This window comes from Hyperoodon ampullatus, assembly GCF_949752795.1.
Source record: "Hyperoodon ampullatus genome assembly, chromosome: 4".
NCBI classification, from domain to species: Eukaryota; Metazoa; Chordata; class Mammalia; order Artiodactyla; family Ziphiidae; genus Hyperoodon; species Hyperoodon ampullatus.
This window is the reverse complement of record NC_136917.1, coordinates 81,506,509-81,525,422: the sequence shown is the minus strand read 5'-3', so window position 1 is coordinate 81,525,422 and position 18,914 is coordinate 81,506,509. Positions and strand designations below refer to the sequence as shown.

The following is an 18,914-nucleotide window of genomic DNA, read 5'->3' as shown; positions in this document are numbered from 1 at the left end:
GAAAACTTGTCTGAGGTGGAATTTCTTGAATTTCTTGAAACAGGTAAAGACACTGTATTTCCTTAGAGGAAGAAAATGATAGAAGCTGTCCTCAGCTCATAACAGCCTCCTTTCAGGTTTGGACTAATCCACAAATACTTAATGAGCATCTACTATGTTCCTGGACTAAAGAGGCACAGCTTTTGATGCTGGGAATACAACAGTGAATAAACTTCCAAAAGTTTCTTCCCTCATAGAGGGCAGGGTTTACGTTCCCAGGCAGGGTGGAGAAAAATTAAAAAGTAAGCATAAAATATGTAATATATTATATGGTAATAAGTGCTATGGAGAAAAACAAAACCAGAAAAGACAACAGGGTGTGCTGGGTAGGGGGATTCAGTAAGGGGAGGTCAAGGAAAGAATCACTGAGCTGATGGCATTTATCTGAAGGCAGTGATGGTGCTGGCCATGAGACCACGAGGAAAGAGATTCCAAGCAGAGGGAACAGCAACTGCAAAAATCCTGAGGGAGGAGTGTGCTCCACCTGTCTGAAGGACCACCAGGAAGCCAGTATGGCTGCAGCAGACTCAGAGCAGGGGACTGGGGATGAGGTAACAGGGAGGCGGTAGGGGCAGCTCAGAGGCCCTGTGGACCACGGTAAAAACGTTTGCTTTTACTCTGAGGGATCTGAGCAGACAAGTGTCATTACTGGACTCAATCACCTGACTGTTGAGAATACTTCAGGAAGGCAAGAGTGGAAGAATAGAAACCAACTAGGAAAGTATTTCTGCTGGGGGAGAAATGATGGTGTGGACCACCATGTGAGGTGGTGAGAAGAGTGGGATTCTGGACTTATTCCAAAGGTAGAGCAGACAGGAACTGCCCATGCTCTGGGGTGTGGGCTGTGAGAAAAGGAGAGGTGACAAGATCTGTGACCTGAGCAGCTGGATCCAACAATTCTCCTTGGGGGATCCTCTGGTCCTCACTGCAGAGAAATGGGTCCTGAGAAGATCTCTGGAAACACATCAGCCTCAGACCATCCCATGTTTGACTCCTCCTTGTGTTCTCAGCGCTGATACAATAATACAGCAGCCACCAGTCACTGGGCAACGAATCTCTCTCCAACCAAGCATTGTACCAGGGGCTTCCCAGACAATGTGCACGGCTCGGGAAGCTGCATATTATCAGTTCCAACGTTTAGAGAAGAAACTGAGTCACCGAGAGGTTAAATATGTTCCCATCACACGCTAGGAAGAGGCAGCGCCAGCGTTTCCACCCAGATCTTCCTACACTCCAAAACCACAAGACAGGCGGCTCCGTAAAAGCAGTTAAACGCACAAGCGAACAAAGCGAAACGCTGGCGTGTGCCAGGCCCCGAGCAAAGGGAGGCTAACACCGCGCCTCCCGCCTCCCGGGGCCGCGCTACAGGGCACACCTGTTCAGCCTGGGGCCCCGTCCAGCCTCTGGCGCCTGCAGCCCCCCGGCCCACGTCTGCCTCCTCCATTTACCTGTTGCAGCACAGGCGTTGCTCCCACGCGGGTCCCGGTGGCCGCGCCCGCCCCCGCCACAGCCCCCGCTACAGCTGTGGCCGCCGCCGCCACCACGACCGTTGTCAGGGCGGCCATCTTTCCACGCCGAGCCGCTCGGTGCGCTGCGGCCCCCCAGGACTGGGGTGGAGGGGTTCGGGCGTGGGGAGAACCTGGCTCTGCCGGGGCGGCAGGGATACCCCGCCAGGGAGAACGCTGCCGAGATGTGGGGCGGGGCCGGAGCGCAGGGCGGGGCGGGAGTGCAGGGCGGAGGTGGGCCGCGGTGCAAGGCGGGGCGGGGTCGGGATAAGGGCGGGGCCCCAGCGCGGGCCCGAGCGCGGACCGGAGCGCGGGCCGGTGGCGGGCTCGGCTTCGCTGTGCTCTGCGGCGCTGTTGTATTACAGTGCACGTTATCTACTCTTTATTTGGCAAAAAATCTTTCTCCCCGGCCCCTGTCCCCTAACCAACGGGAAAATTCATTGTTTTTCACTGTCCTTAAATTTATTCGTGTTATATATAGATATATGATATACATAGATATCTATATATCCATAAAGAGATATATTTTACATAATAGAACTTCTTTCTAGGTTTCTACTAAGTTCTGGTGAAACTGAGTCTAAAGTAAAAAACATTATTGATGAGCCTGAACAATATATTTCACATTTTCAAACAAAACAGAGCATGCCCTACACTATCAGATATCAGACGCAGGGATGTCACACTCCTAGGACTTGGCCATTGAGAAGAGAGACTCCAAAGACACAGTGTTGGGAAGGTGGAGAAAAGCCAGAGATGACTCCTGCAGTCAAGGCGTTGGCAACCAGTGGCAATTCAGCTGATTTGTGGATGCATTGCGTTTTCCTCCTTTAAAGGAATGTATTCATCCATTCATCGATTCATTAATTCAATCAATATCCAGCTGCTACTATATGCCAGACCTTGAGAATTAACTGTTGAATTAGACACACACATGAAGTTCCTTGTCTCCAAACTTCTACCAGGGAATTCAAACAAGTAAACAAACAGGGTGTTTATCATGCACTTACTTTGTGCCAGTACTGTTCTAAACAACCTAGTGAAGTAGGTACTATTATCATTTTCATTTCACGGATAATGTTAAGTAACACAAGACCATATACAAGTAGGAACTGGGATACAAGCCTAGCTGGCCTAACTCCAGAGACCATCCTGGTAGAGATGTTAAACAGGCAGATGGAGCCCAGGAAAGAGACTAGAGTTAAATATATGAATTTGGTCTTCATCTCCATGTAGAAAACATCTTAAAAAGTGAATGACATCACTCAGGGAGAGTATAAATTGAAGTCTGGGAACTGAGGCCTAGAGCCCTCCAACACAGATGACACAGACAGGAGGAGTTGACAGGAGAGGTCTGTGAGAAAGGAGGAAAGCCGGAATCCTATGGAAGAAAGTGATTCAAGAATGATCAACTGTGTGGTCTGCTGCCCAGAGGTTGAGTGACATGAAAACAGACAGTGGATGGTTGGATTTGACAATGAGGAGGCCACTGGCCACCCTGACAAGAGCACTGTCGGTGGGGTGGTGAGCCTGGCTGAGACAGTTGAGGAGATGATGAAGGTGAGGGGTAGAAATGATACCTTTAGACAACTATTTTGATGATTCTGTGATGCAGGTGATCAGTGAAATGAGGTGGTAGCTTGAAGATGTGTGATCAAAGAAGATACATGTGGGGTGTGTGTGTGTATGTTTCAAGCTGGGGACTAGTGGAGGGCATCTGTACCTTGGAGTCTAGGTCACAAATGGAAAGTTTGGTCTCTGAGAGGGGCACCTGCTCTTCCTTACTGGAGGGTTGCAGCACAAGGTGGTTGGTAGATTTGGAGACAAAAGATGGGCTGCTCTCCTTTCCCCATGCACTAGAAGGAAGAAGGAAGCTTCCGGGTATTGAGAAGGTAAGACCTCTTTAACTTATGTACTTACCTTTCACCCAAAATGAGGTCTGTTGTCACAGCACTGTCTGAGTTCCTGTAACTGTTAGTCTAGAATAATCTGGTAGCCTCAAGGGAAAACAGTCAACCAATTACTTGAATTGAGTGGTCTCTGCCAGGGACAACACTGGACTGGATACTGTAAGGGAATATATTAATAGTAACAACACGCAAGATGGCCGCTTTAAGATTTTTACTGTTTTATTAGGATGAAAAATTCCAAAAAATGATTAAGAATCTCGTAAACAGAAAACCAGAGCAGGCCTCTGCAACATGAAGATTAGGCAGCTGCCTGGGCCCTCACTTTGGGGCCCTTTCAGTGGCCAGAGCTACAGAATATATTTTCATTGTATAGTTTCATTTCTTACATTTTGTACCAATTCTAACATTACATCAGAGGTTTGTCATTCCTTAATTTCTTTTATATTTGTATTTCTTTTCTCTTAAACACTAAAAATCTTGGTTCCTTAGAATATCAACATATTTACTTATTTGCTTTTTCTTGCAACAATTATGTAGTTTCAAATTACAATTCTGATATTACCACTAACAGTAAACCTACTGAAAGAAGTTTAAGATCATTTTATAGTTCTTTTTGCCCTTAGAATATGTCCTGCAAAGGATATACAGTCAGAGTGTTGTGTTCAAGAGTTAACTGAAATTTCTCTTTTCTGGGTGGTAATAGAATCGATTTTTATGTAGTCGGATTCTTTTGATTGTATTTGTCTTCACTTTTAGTGTTTCCTCTATTTTTTTCTTTTTGCTATCCTTTTTAAAAAATATGTAAAATGTATGTAAAGTCAAAATGATATGACATAGTTAAGGAAGTCTTGCCCCCAAACACACCCTCTCCATGGCCTTTTCAACTGATCCTCTATATGTGACCATTTTTTATTAATTTCTGGCTTGCTCTTTTACATTTCTTTTTGCAAAAATGAGTATATATATGTGTTCTTATTTTTCCTTTTCTCTTACAAAAACATGTAGCATATTGTATCATTTTCCTAGTGCTGCCATAACAAAGTATCACAAACTGGGTGGTTTAAAACAATAGAAATGTATTCTCTCACAGTTCAGGAGGCCAGAAGTTCAAAATCAAGGTGGCGGCACAGTTGGTTCCTGAGTTCCTTCCTCTCCTGAGAGTGAGTTATCTGTTCCATGCCTCTCTCCCAGCACCTGTGGTCACTAGCACCCTGTAGTATTCCTTGGCTTGTGGAAGCATTACTCTAGTCATTGCCTGTATGGTTGGATGGCCTTCTCTCCTATGTGTCTGTGTCTCTGTGTCGAAATTTCCCTCTTCTTATAAGGACACCTGTCATTGGATTAGGGTTCTCCCTAATCCCGTATGACCTTATCTTTACTTTATTATATCTGTAAAGACCCTGTTTCCACATAAGGTCACATTCACAGGTACTGGGCATTAGGACTACAGCATATCTCTTTAGAGGACACAATTCAACTCATAACACACATATAATACTCTACACCTTACATTTTTCACTTAACAATATATCTTACAACTCGTTTGATGTAAGTTCACAGAAATCTTCCTCATTTTTTTAATGGATGCATAATACTCTATTTTACTCAACCAGGCATCTATTGACAGATGTTTGGGTTATTTCCAATCTTTTGCTGTGACAAGTATTGGGGAAGAAAAAATCTTCCTCTACCTTTCTAGGTTCTTCTGAGAGTCTAATAATTAAATTGACATGACACAAATTAACAGGAGACAAATTTTAATTTCATACATATAGGAGTTCACAGAAACAGGAGACTCAAAGAAATGACAAAAGCAGGCAGCTTTTATATTTTTTAGACAAAGAAACAATTAATTTGTGAAGAACTGACAAAGACACTTAGGCTTGGGTATTAATTAGTGAAGAAACTAAGCAGAATTAGTTTACATAGCCTTTTCCACCCTGAACTTTCTATCCCTGGAGGTAAAAATGTCCCTAAGTCTTGGTGCTCAGAGGTTGCCTTTCAGATGGGAGATTTATTTCCTGCTTTCAGGCGGAAAGAGGGCAGGGTCAGGGAGTCCATCTTGCACTGGCTGTTTCTCAAGTAACTTGAATTCAAAGTAATCAATATGCCAAAGTAGCGTATTGTGGGGTGGCCTGCCCTGAACCCCAGCACAAGTAATGATAAGTATTTCATATTTGGGGAAGTGTATCTTCAGTGGAACTGCTGAGTCAAGTGATAAATGCAAAGGCAATGTAGTTAGATATTGTTAAATTCCTTTCCATAGAAGTTGTACCACTTTGTACTCCAACTAGCAATGCCTGAGGGCGCCTGTTTCCTTATTATTTGCCATCACAGTATTTCTTCAAGTTTTTGTATTTTGGGCAATCTGAATAGGTGAAAAATGGTATCTCTCAGTAATTTTAATATACCTTTCTCTTGTTATGAATGAAGCCTTTTTTCATAAGTTGAAGAATGTCAGCTTTTTCTTTAAACTCTGTTCACATCTTTTCCCAATGGTATTTAGTCTTCCTCTTCCCAGTTTCTTTTTTTTTAATAGATCTTTATTGCAGTATAATTGCTTCACAATACTGTGCTAGTTTCTGTTGCACAACAAAGTGAATCAGCCATATGCATACACAAGTCCCCATATCCCCTCCCTCTTGAGCCTCCCTCCCATCCTCCCTATCCCACCCCTCTAGGTCATCACAAAGCACCCAGCCGATCTCCCTGTGCTATGCTGCTGCTTCCCACCAGCCAACTATTTTACATTCGGTAGTGTATATATGTCGATGCTACTCTCACTTCGCCCTCCCATCCCATGTCCTCAAGTCCATTTTCTATGTCTACCTCTTTATTCCTGCCCTGCAACTAGGTTCATCAGTACCATTTTTTGTTTTTTAGATTCCATATATATGCATTAGCATATGGTATTTGCTTTTCTCTTTCTGACTTACTTCACTCTGTATGACAGACTCTAGGTCCATCCACCTCACTACAAATAATTCAATTTTGTTTCTGCTTATGGCTGAGTAATATTCCACTGTATATATATGCCACATCTTCTTTATCCATTCATCTGTCAATGGACATTTAGGTTGGTTCCCTGTCCTGGCTATTGTAAATAGTGCTGCAATGAACATTGGGGTACATGTCTCTTTTTGCATTATGGTTTTCTCAGGGTATATGCCCAGTAGTGGGATTGCTGGGTCATATGGTAGTTCTATTTTTAGTTTTTTAAGGAACCTCCATACTTTTTCCATAGTGGCTGTATCAATTTACATTCCCACCAACAGTGCAAGAGGGTTCCCTTTTCACCACACCCTTTCCAGCATTTATTGTTTCTAGATTTTTTGATAATGGCCATTCTGACAGGCATGAGGTGATACCTCATTGTAGTTCTGATTTGCATTTCTCTAATAATTAGTGATGTTGAGCATCTTTTCATGTGCCTCTTGGCCATCTGTACGTCTTCCTTGGTGAAATGTCTATTTAGGTCTTCTGCCCATTTTTTAACTGGACTGTTTGTTTTTCTGATATTGAGCTCCATGAGCTGTTTGTATATTTTGGAGATTAATCCTTTGTCTGTTGTTTTATTTGCAAATATTTTCTTCCATTCTGAGGGTTGTCTTTTTGTCTTGTTTTTGGTTTCCTTTGCTGTGCAAAAGCTTTTAAGTTTAATTAAGTCCCATTTGTTTATTTTTGTTTTTATTTCCATTACTCTAGGAGGTGGGTCAAAAAAGATCTTGCTGTAGTTTATGTCAAAAAATGTTTTTCCTATGTTTTCCTCTAAGAGTTTTATAGTGTCTGGTCTTACATTTAAGTCTTTAAGCCATTTGGAGTTTATTTTTGCGTATGGTCTTCCCAGTTTTTAAGAGCTCTTTATCAATTAGGTGATTGTTATGTAATTTTTTCATATAAATTGAAGATATTTTCTTCTAGGTTTTTAATTTGTTTAGTGACTTTTGCTTTTTTTTTTTTGCTTTGAAAAAGTTCTTTCTACTTTTATGTAGTCAAGTTTGTCAATGTTTTAGTATTTTCTTTGATGCTTCTGGATTTGTAATCATAGTTGGAAAGGCTTTTCTCACTCCCAGTTTATAAAGAAATGAATCCTTGTGTTCTTGTGCAGTTTTACTTTTTACATTTAGATATCTGGATAATTTGGATTTCATTCTGATATCCAGGATGAGATATGGATTTTACTTTTTCCCAAAAGGCTATGTAGTTATGCCAAAAATATTTATTTAAAACAGTATATCTCCCCAGTGATTGAGGTGTCACTTTTCACATATAATTGTTCTGTCTTGAACTTTTTGTCTATTCTATCATTTTGTATATCTAGTTATGTATCAGTGAACATGATTTTTTTATTTATAGGGAAATTATACAGTGTTTTAATATCTTACAGGGCTAGTTCCCCTCATTGTTCTTGTTTTTGGGTTTCCCTTCCTTTTCCTGCTTACTCATTTCCCAAAAGAACTTTAGACTCAACAGTCTACTTTAAGAGAAAAATCTCAATATTTTTAATGGAATCACATTAAATTTCTTTATTAACTTGGAAAGAATTAACATAAGTATGATGTAGAGTTGCCCTACCCATAAACAAGGGATGCCTTTACATTTGTTCAAGTCTACTTTTGCATCTTTGAAGAGTAAACATTTTAAGCTTATTCCTAAGTTTAAAAAAAATATTCTCTTGCAACTACAAGTGTGATTTCCGCTCCCTTGATATCATCTAGCTAGTTATTCTTTGGATATATGAAACTATTGATTTTTCTTTATTAGTTTTTTATGCTGCTACTTTAATTAATTCTCTTAATTTTGGTTTTATTTTTAGAATGATTATCTTAGGGTTTCCTTTTATTCTATTACATTATCTGCAAACAGAGATCATGTTATCGCTTTCTTTCCAATTCTCACACTTCTTCCAGACAGGAAGATGGAAGAAGGCTGTCAAACCTAAATGTCCATCAACAGAGGAATGCATAAAGAAGATGTGGTACACATATACAATGGAATATTACTCAGCCATAAAAAGGATTGAAATTGGGTCATTTGTAGAGATGTGGATGGACCCAGAGACTGTCATACAGAGTGAAGTAAGTCAGGAAGAGAAAAACAAATATCGTATATTAATGCATATCTGTGGAATCTAGAAAAATGGTATAGATGATCTTATTTGCAAAGCAGAAATAGAGACACAGACATAGAGAACAAATGTATTCATACCAAGGGGGAAGGGGGGGTGGGAGGAATTGGAAGATTGCGATTGATATATATACACTATTGATACTATGTATAAAATAGATAACTAATAAGAACCTACTATATAGCACAGGGAACTCTACTCAATGCTCTGTGGTGACCTAAATGGGAAGGAAATCCAAAAAAGAGGGGATATATGTATACGTCTAGCTGATTCACTTTGCTGTACAGTAGAAACTAACACAACATCGTAAAGCAACTATACTCCAATAAAAATTAACTTAAAAAGAAAGGCTGTCAATTTGGGTTCCCCTGAAGTCAGATCATGAAACTAGGACTTAGAAGAGGCAAATGTTTTTTTTTTTTTAATTTATTTATTTAATTTATTTATTTTTGGCTGCATTGGATCTTCATTGCTACACGCATACTTTCTCTAGTTGCGGCGAGTGGGGGCCACTCTTTCTTATGTTGCGCAGGCTTCTTAATGCAGTGGCTTCTCTTGTTGCGGAGCACAGGCTCCAGGCGTGCGGGCTTCAGTAGTTGTGGCACACAGGCTTAGTAGTTGTGGCTCGCAGGCTCCAGAGCACAGGCTCAGTAGTTGTGGAGCACGGGCTCAGTTGCTCTGCAGCATGTGGGATCTTCCCGGACGAGGGCTTGAACCCATGTCCCCTGCATTGGCAGGCGGACTCCCAACCACTATGCCACCAGGGAAGCCGAGGCAAATGTTTTGTTTTAATAATTATGTAGAGATTACTATTGCAAACTGAACAATGGTGAAGCAGTTATGATCCATCCCAAAGCTACAGAATAACATGCTGAAAATGTGTGGAATTGCTCCAGACAGTTAGACAAAATCAAATATACTCTTATGCCTGGGCACCAGATTTATTCTTTTATATAACCTTAATTATTAACAAAATATTTGTATTACTGTCTTAAATACACTAACAAATGGATAATTTTATGGTGAGCTATAGAATTCACCAGTATAAACTGACAGGGCTGGAATAAGGTTGCTTCATATTGACTTCTGAAATCAGAATAAAAGCTAATCAATAAGGGAACCCTCTTGCACTGTTGGTGGGAATGTAAATTGATACAGCCATTATGGAGAACAGTATGGAGGTTCCTTAAAAACTAAAAATAGAACTACCATATGACCCAGCAATCCCACTACTGGGCATATACCCTGAGAAAACCATAATTCAAAAAGAGTCATGTACCACAATGTTCATTGCAGCTGTATTTACAAGAGCCAGGACATGGAAACAACCTAAGTGTCCATAAACAGATGAATGGATAAAGAAGATGTGGCATATATATACAATGGAATATTACTCAGCCATAAAAAGAAATGAAACTGAGTTATTTGTAATGAGGTAGATGGACCTAGAGTCTGTCATACAGAGCGAAGTAAGTCAGAAAGTGAAAAGCAAATACCGTACGCTAACACATATATATGGAATCTAAAAAAAAAATGGTTATGAAGAACCTAGGGGCAGGATGGGAATAAAGATGCAGACCTACTAGAGAATGGACTTGAGGACACGGGGAGGGGGAAGGGTAAGCTGGGACAAAGTGAGAGAGTGGCATGGACATATATACACTACCAACTATAAAATCAATAGCTAGTGGGAAGCAGCCGCATAGCACAAGGAGATCAGCTTGGTGCTTTGTGACCACCTAGAGGGGTGGGATAGGGAGGGTGGGAGGGAGGGAGATGCAAGAGGGAAGAGATATGGGGATATATGTAGATGTATAATTGATTCACTTTGTTATAAAGCAGAAACTAACACACCATTGTAAAGCAATTATACTCCAATAAAGACGTTAAAAAAAAAAAAAGATACCTCTTGATATCCCTAATGGAAAAAAAGAAAAAAAGCTAATCAATATTACTTATGTAAGGGGTGATAACTTCCTACACAATTTTTTTTTTTTTTTTTTGCGGTACGCGGGCCTCTCACTGTTGTGGCCTTTCCCATTGCGGAGCACAGGCTCCGGATGTGCAGGCTCAGCGGCCATGGCTCACGGGCCCAGCCGCTCCGCGACATGTGGGATTTTCCCAGACCGGGGCACGAACCCGTGTCCCCTGTATCGGCAGGCGGACTCCCAACCACTGCTCCACCAGGGAAGCCCAACCTACACAATTTTTATTCTCAAATAAAAACAGTTGAACTCCTTCCACTGACCTTTAAATGACTATCCCCATACAAAACGTTCAATTGTTTAAACTTAACTATATTTCTAGAAACTGAAAAGAGAAAGTTGTGTAAAGACTTCCCAGTCTTTCAGCTCTTTTTTTACAGTTCCTCAGTAATATCAGAGTTCCCTAATCAGATACTCTCCAACAGATTGTCAGTTCCCTGATGGGGCAAAAATATTTATTGTTGAACAATAACAACAACAACAGCCAAAGCAACAACAATGAATCTTTACACCAAATATAGCTGTTAAGACAATTTAAAGGTAGGTCTAGATAAAAGGAAAAAATGTGAATATTTACTTTAAAAATAATAATCCTTACTTTTGATGGCCTATCGTGTGCCAAACACTCTTAACAACACACATAGCTACTCTTTGCTGTAAATAAATAAAGTTTGAGAATCTTAGTCAATAAACTTTCTAAGATAATACAGCTAGAATATGGCAGAGCCAAGCATCAAGCCTGGATCTGACTTAATAGTTAAAATTTATTTTCCTAAAGCAAAAAAAACTCCAAGTCTATTTTTCTTCTTTTGAAAAATAATTTTTTCCTGGAGGCCAGTAGAAAATAAAGAAGATAATCACTTGTGTTTGAATGGATGTTGATTATTCTTTTGCAGGTAGTCCCAGGTTTACATCCTTCAGATCAGACTCAGGGAAATGAAAAATCTTCAGTATGGTTGATAGTTTTATGACTACACCACTTAGTCCCAATAGAGCACTTTTCCCTGAAAATTCAAACCCATTTGATGAACATGAACCTATCGTTAAAAAATTAATTTCAGAAGTTGTCACAGGGGCATTCTTCTACAGTTAGATAGAAAATTAAACTCATATATCATCTATATATTCCCTTGGATTTATGGGAAAATTTTCAGGAACTCCTAGCTCACAGGAACAAAATAACTTTTCAATTAAGTATTTATACTCTTGCTTGAGAATTTTAAATCAAAAACAGATCTCTGTATATAAATGTGGAAGTTAAGGAATTGTACATCATGAAAATGATAAAGAAAATATTACTGAATGGTTGGGACTTCTGTAATGTTTGAGATTTTTTCAATTATCATGTATTAATTTGAGCAGCTGTACCGGCTGCCTCTGGCTTTCCTTTTATGTGAGAAAAAGAACTATTTTTAAAACCAGTGCTTTTTGAATTTTTGTTACACATAGACTGAGATAAACTTAACATTTTAACACTAGCTGGTGCTTATAACACCAGTAAATGTCTAGTGATGGGCATAATCTGGAGCACAGAGACACTGTATGGCTTGCTCACGTTGGAAGGAAAATCAACAAGCATTGGGCCGTTATCAAGGAAAGACTGTAGACACCAAACCAGGTTTCCAAGGACAGGGAAATACAAGGAAGTGCCATCTTGACTCGGGCATGGAAGTAGGCAGCACTGAAAGACTGCTCAGAGGGTGTTACACATCTGTCTTGAGGAAGTACTTGGTGGAAACCTCAGTGGAATCAAAAGAGAAAGAAAGAAAGAAAAAAGGAAAGGTTTTGGTTTTGTACAAATATGTAAAGCCAACCGTGTGCCTGATTTGGCTATTGGTCAGTGTAAATGAATAAGACATAATGACTAGTTCTTGCATATTTCTTTCCCCTGCCTATCAATATTTCTGCAAGGACTAGTTCTTAGCTGGGGAGGCAGGGATGTTCACTTTCTTGGCAGAGCTTGGGACTGTAGCTGTCAGACACCTACATCAGAATTGCTCTCCTTCTTTAAGGTTGCCAAGCCACAGGGAGACTACCTGGAGAAGGTCACAGACAAGGGGCTTTCAATAAAGAGTAAACTAGATGATAGATTTATAAGGTAATTCTACTTGACATATCCTGAACTCTATTCACTGAAAACAGGGACTATACTTTCTTTTATAACACTCATGAAATATTCACAAAGATGACCATATATTTAGGCCACAAAACCTCAATAAATGTCAAAAAGCAGAAATAATGCAGATAATTCTCTGGTCACGAAAGAAATCAACTGAGAAGACGGAAAGACCCTATCACATAAAATTTTTAAAATCCTGAGTCAAAGAGGATATCAAAACTAAAATTGCAATTTAATTAGAAAACATTGGTAACATTACAAACCAATATCCAAGTAATAGGCGCTAAAGCCATCCTCAGCAGAAAATTAGCAGTTTCAGTAGTTACCTTAATAAATAAGAAAGAATAAAAATAAATGAACTAACCACCTAGCTCAAGAAGATAGCGGAAAAAATAATCAATAATCAAAAATGGAAAAAAGGAGAAATGAATTAAGAAATGTGAAAGAAAAAAATAATAAAATAAAAAACAGAGGAATGATAATCCTAATGAATAAATTTAACCACTTAAGACAGATTAACCACTAGCTAACCTGATCAAGAATTAAAATTAAGAAAGCACAAATATACATAATAAAAATACAAAAAAAAAGGAATCACAGGAGACTATTTTTTCGATTATCTGCAAAGAAATGTGAAGATCCAGATGAAATGAATCATTTTTCTAAAAAAACACAGTTTACTAAAGTTGGCAAATTAAAAATCTAAACATTAAATATTAAAAACCTAAGAAAAAGGAAAAAATTGTTAAAGTGGTAGGCTCCCAAAGAGCACCAGGCCCTGAGGGCTTCATAGGCTGATTTTAGGAAATCTTACAGAATAAACAGACTCTAATGCTTTTTAAACTGTTCCAGAGCAGAGACAAAAAGAGGAAAACTTCCAAATTCTAATAACAGTAGCATATGTTTGTTACCAAAAACTGACAGCAATAACACGAAAAGCAAGCTACTGACAAAAATCAGTTATAAATATTGATGCAGAAAATGTTTACCAAGTTTTAGCAAACTGAATCCAGCAGCATCTTAGAAGAATTAAAAGAAAACTAGTTCCCCCCACTCCCAGTATCGTAAGAATGATTCAGTTTCATTTCCTATGTTAGGAAGTGGTTGGGTACAGTTGGTTGGCTCACTCAGGATCTATTTCAGCCTCTTTTTAGTGTGCCATGTATACTGCAGAGGCTGGAAAGCTCAGAACCCTCATTTCCCTGGCTCCTTTGCAGCTAGGGTCCTCAATGTAAATTATGTTTTGCTAATCAGATACACTTGTGTGAAATTCGATTTCAGAACTCATTTAAATAGGGGAAGACATAGTAGCAAGGCACACATTTTGCTGGGACACATTATAGCAGACATAGTAAAACTCTGGAGCTGACAGTTCTAGCATTAGTTTTCTGATTCAGAGGTGACAAATAAGAAGGTGTGTTCTGGCAGCTAAGAATTCTGGTGGCAACTTCTCGTTCCCAGATCACATTAAGATGGTGTGTTCCTGGAGCTAACGGTGGGAGCATGACTTTCTACTGTGGCCGAGGGAGCAGGTCTCTTGGTGGGCCAGTTCTACAGTGTGGATTTGGGAGTTATTTCTAGAGAGCTTGAACCTCTAGCTCTCCACTGATTTATAAGCAGTTCACTCCCTGTATTAAATCCTTTTCTGTTTTCGGCAAGTGAACTCTGATTGATAAAACAGATTAAAAGAAAGATAAAATGTACAATTTTCTTCAAATATGCGGGAAAGGCATTTGATAAATTTCAGTATCCATAATTAATTTTTTTAAATCTTCATAAAATAGGAAAGATCCATATTTCTTAAAAGCCAGCATTATGTTTAATGAGGAAACATTAGAAGTATTCCCATTAAAATCAACAGCAATACAATTATGTCTACAGTCACCACTATTATTTAGCATAACTCTAGAGGTTTAACCAATGCAATAAGACAAGAGAAAGATATAAGAGGTATAAACATTGGAAGAGAGGTACATTTATTACTATTTATAGATAATTGTATACCTGGAAAACCCAATAAACTCAATTAAAAATCTGTTGCAGGGCTTCCCTGGTGGCGCAGTGGTTGAGAGTCCGCCTGCCGATGCAGGGGACACGGGTTCGTGTCCCGGTCCGGGAAGATCCCACATGGGGCAGAGCGGCTGGGCCCGTGAGCCATGGCCACTGAGTCTGCGCGTCCGGAGCCTGTGCTCTGCAACGGGAGAGGCCACAACAGTGAGAGGCCCGCGTACCGCAAAAAAAAAAAAAAAATCTGTTGCACACAGTATGAGGACTTATGAGATGGATGGGTATCAAATTAGTGTGCAAAATTCAACTGCTTTCATCTATACAAACAACCAGTTAGAAAACATCATGGATATGTCAATTACATCTCAAAGTAAAAAAAGAAAACATAATGGAAATAAAGACCAAAATTGCAATAGCAAAAAAGAAAATATCTAAAAATAAACTGAAACATAGTTCTTAACAAAGACAACATTTTAAATTAGTAACTCTTTCAGAGAGGACTTACACAAAAGGATAACTTTCATACCCATGCATGTCTGAAAATGCTTTTAGTTTGCTCATACCTGAAGGAGAGCCTGATTCGGTAGTGAACTCTAGATAGAAAGAAACTTTCCCTCAGAATGTTGAAGATATTGTTCTCTTGTCTCTTTTATCCAGTATTGCCACTGAGAAGTCCAATAGCAATCTGATTCTTGTCCATCTGTAGCTAATCTCTTGCTTTAATTTGGAAGCTCTTTAAAAAAAGCAAAAACAAAAGCAAATCACTTTGCTATTTACTGTCAAAGTTTTGAGCAGAACTCAAAGCCTGCCAAATCCAGCAGAGCACTGGAGTGTTCTCTCAATTACATCTGATACCATAATGCCTACTTAATGCATAAAATATAATGCCAAAAGTGTAAGCAAAATTAATCTTCAACCAATTCAGCTCATATTCTTTAATGATTTCCTCCCAAAGACATTTGAGAACCTCACCTTTCCTAAACTACAGAGAACTGCATTTCAGTTTTTATCCACCAGATGTCACCTGAGAAACAATAAACAACAGTGGGGAGTCTATATTTGATTCTTTGCAAAAGAATAATATTTTCATCTTTTATGCATAAAAATTAGAATGTTCTTGTTAGGATATATCAGCAGTAGGGATATGAAGGCACATACCAGTTAAAACCCAGACAGAAAAGTAAAAACATTTATTCTCATATTCAGATTCTCAAATATAGTCAACTGACATTCAAGTCTTTTAAATAGATTGAGTTTCCCAAATTTTACACTAAATTTAAGAGTTCTTTTTAGTGAAAATTGTTAGAACAGCTTTTAATACTCATTTCTACATGATGTAAACAGTTAAAAAACTCAACTACTCATACTAGAATGTAAGCCAAAAGAATAGATACTAGTAACTCTGAAGTTCACAAACTCATTTTTACCAACAGTCTCATTCAGTCTTCGATAATCTATTATCCCCTGGTGTGTGTGACGAGACTCCTTAAATGATCTACAAACCCTGTGTGATCTGGCCCTGACCACCGTTCTTGTTTCCCACTCTTTCTCTCCTGGTTCTCCAGCTACCCTGGTCCTCATTCAGATCCCCAAATGTGCCAAGTATCCCTTTGCCTATGTTAGTAGTGCAATCTAGAGTGAACCTCTAACCCTCCCTTTATCTTATTAGTCATGATCCTTCTGCACACGGTTTGAATGTCAGTTCCCAAGGAAGCCTTCTTTGGCCACCTCCACCCCTACCGAAATTTGGATCCCTTCCTTCCTTCATTAACAGTTGTCAGCATTTGATTTTATCTAGAGAATAGCCTCCATGGGGCACCCTTATATCTTTACCATCTAGTAATCAGTAGTGCTTAATAAATGTAAATAAATTTATATTTACTTATTTATTTTTATTTATTTGTAAATAAATAATGTTTAAAATTTATTTAAAGAAAGTTTGTTTTGTGTGTGTGTGTGTGTTACGCGGGCCTCTCACTGTTGTGGCCTCTCCCGTTGCGGGGCACAGGCTCCGGACGCGCAGGCCCAGCGGCCATGGCTCACGGGCCCAGCCACTCCGCGGCATGTGGGATCCTCCCGGACCGGGGCACAAACCTGTGTCGCCTGCATCGGCAGGCGGACTCTCAACCACTGCGCCACCAGGGAAGCCCAAGAAAGAATTTTTGAATATGGATTACAATGTTTGTACACCTCCCCATCAGAATGCAAGTTCCATGAGGAATGAGCTTTGTTCTGCTCACTGTTGCATCCTTAGCCCAACACAAGCCCATTGCAGGCATCAATAAATATTTGTTAAATGGATCCATGAATAAATGAGTAGATATCTTCTACACAAAAAATTAGAACACATTTGGACACATATATGAAATGAGGATTAACTTTAGACAGGGCTGCCAAACATGGGAACAATTAGATGTCTTTTTTTAACAGTTATTTTTGTCCACTGGCCAAGTGGTATGTGGATGACAAAAACACTGGTCACCTATGAGGCAAGTTCTAGGTGAAATTACACTTTACTTATTTTTTTTAGTAGAAATTTTGTTTCTTATCACCCTCACTCACTCACTTAGGAACCAAGAAAAAATATGACACTAAATCCTTCCATAGGGTTTTCTTCTTTCCTGGGGAAATTACTGGGATTTGTCAAGTAGAACAGTGCAGTGCAACTATTGACTCTCTCTTAGGTGGGTGCAAGGGTGAAACAACTCTTCCACCCAGCCAAGGGCTTAGATGGAGGATTTTTCCAGGCACTGACACAACATGGCACAGGGATCCTGAATGGAATTATTCAACCAGTTATTCCACATATATTAATCACATATTCAACAGCTTTTTTTAAATTGAGTAATCATTATGTGCCAGTTATATTGATTTAAGCCAGGGCTACAAAGCCAAATGAGACATGGTCCTTGTCCCCAAGAAGCTTACTATCTTTTAGGAAAGACAGGCTTTTAGGCAAGACCAATAGCTGAAGTCCAGCATGGCCCACATAAATGCGATGTACAGGGTACCATAGGAATACACAGCTCAATGTAAATTAGATTTGGGTCGGGGGTCAGGACAGTTTCCTTAAAGAGGAGACACCCAAGATTAGTCTTCAAGGACAAGAAACATTTAACTGTAAAAATAAAGAAACGGCAAACAGGTTTTTTTTTAATAAATTTATTTTATTTATTTATTTTTGGCTGCGTTGGGTCTTCGTTGCTGCACGCGGGCTTTCTCTAGCTGCGGTAAGTGGGGATTACTCTTCGTTGCAGAGCATGGGCTCTAGGCACACGGGCTCAGTAGTTGTGGCACGTGGACTCTAGAGCGCAGGCTCAGTAGTTGTGGCACACGGGCTTAGTTGCTCCGCAGCATGTGGGATCTTCCCGGACCAGGGCTCGAATCCATGTCCCCTGCACTGGCAGGCGGATTCTTAACCACTGCACCACCAGGAAGCCCCAAATAGCTTTTTAGAAGAGAAAATAACCTGAGGGAGGGCGCAGAGAAATGAGACACAATGGCCTGTTTAGGGAATTAGAAGAGAGTCAACTAGAAGCTAGGAGACTCTCAATGACAAGTTAATTCCTCCACCCCTACTCTCACAACCCAACCTCCCGGTGAATTTTTCTTCCTTTCTTTCTTTCTTTGTTTGCGCATGAGGAAAAAATAGAGACAGTAGAAAAGTTTTCAACATGAGTGACAGTTATGGCAAACGCAGGTTTTCAAATCAGCACGAGCTACTATTACTAGTTTTCTAGAGAAAATAATTGAAGCTGGTCTTAGAGACCAGGCAAAGACTCTAGTGAGAATACACTGCAACTGCAAGAGATGCTCTTGTAGCCTGGGTTGCAAGAAACCAGAGCCTAAAGGAAAAGCTGATGAGCTTCCACTTTCTAGGGAGGTATAATCTCAGGGAAACAAGAGTGAGGGGAAAATGAGTGAGGCAGAGGCAACGTGAGGGAGACTTCAGTCAGCCTGTGGTTGGTAACGAGTATAGTTAATGCTCCATCTCATGCGATGTGTTCAGTAAGACCAGATAAGCTATTGCATCTCAAGGCAGCCCATCAGGAGAAGGGAAGGGAAAGGAATTTATCTGTCAGCTCTTTCCCACTCCTCACTTCCCATTGGTCATGAGTCTGCCCTGTGGGGCATTAACTACCCTGGAAAGGCATGACTCAGTGTCTCCAGGCACCGAGGGGAAGCTGAGATTATACTGCTTTACTGAAGTGGGCATTTGTC

The 18,914-nt window shown here is 39.9% G+C and overlaps 1 protein-coding gene across 1 annotated transcript in view; it reads right to left on the bottom strand.

Moving 5' to 3' along the window:
• The window catches only part of CCDC112 (coiled-coil domain containing 112), a gene marked incomplete at its 5' end in the record, with an annotated part of 84,457 nt that overhangs the window by 28,368 nt on the left and 37,175 nt on the right, over nt 1-18,914 (bottom strand). The window contains 2 exons of the mRNA XM_079701587.1: nt 1,488-1,895; nt 3,268-3,400. Of these exons, the coding sequence (XP_079557713.1) occupies nt 1,488-1,895; nt 3,268-3,400 (541 nt within the window). The remainder of the gene's footprint in view (nt 1-1,487; nt 1,896-3,267; nt 3,401-18,914) is intronic.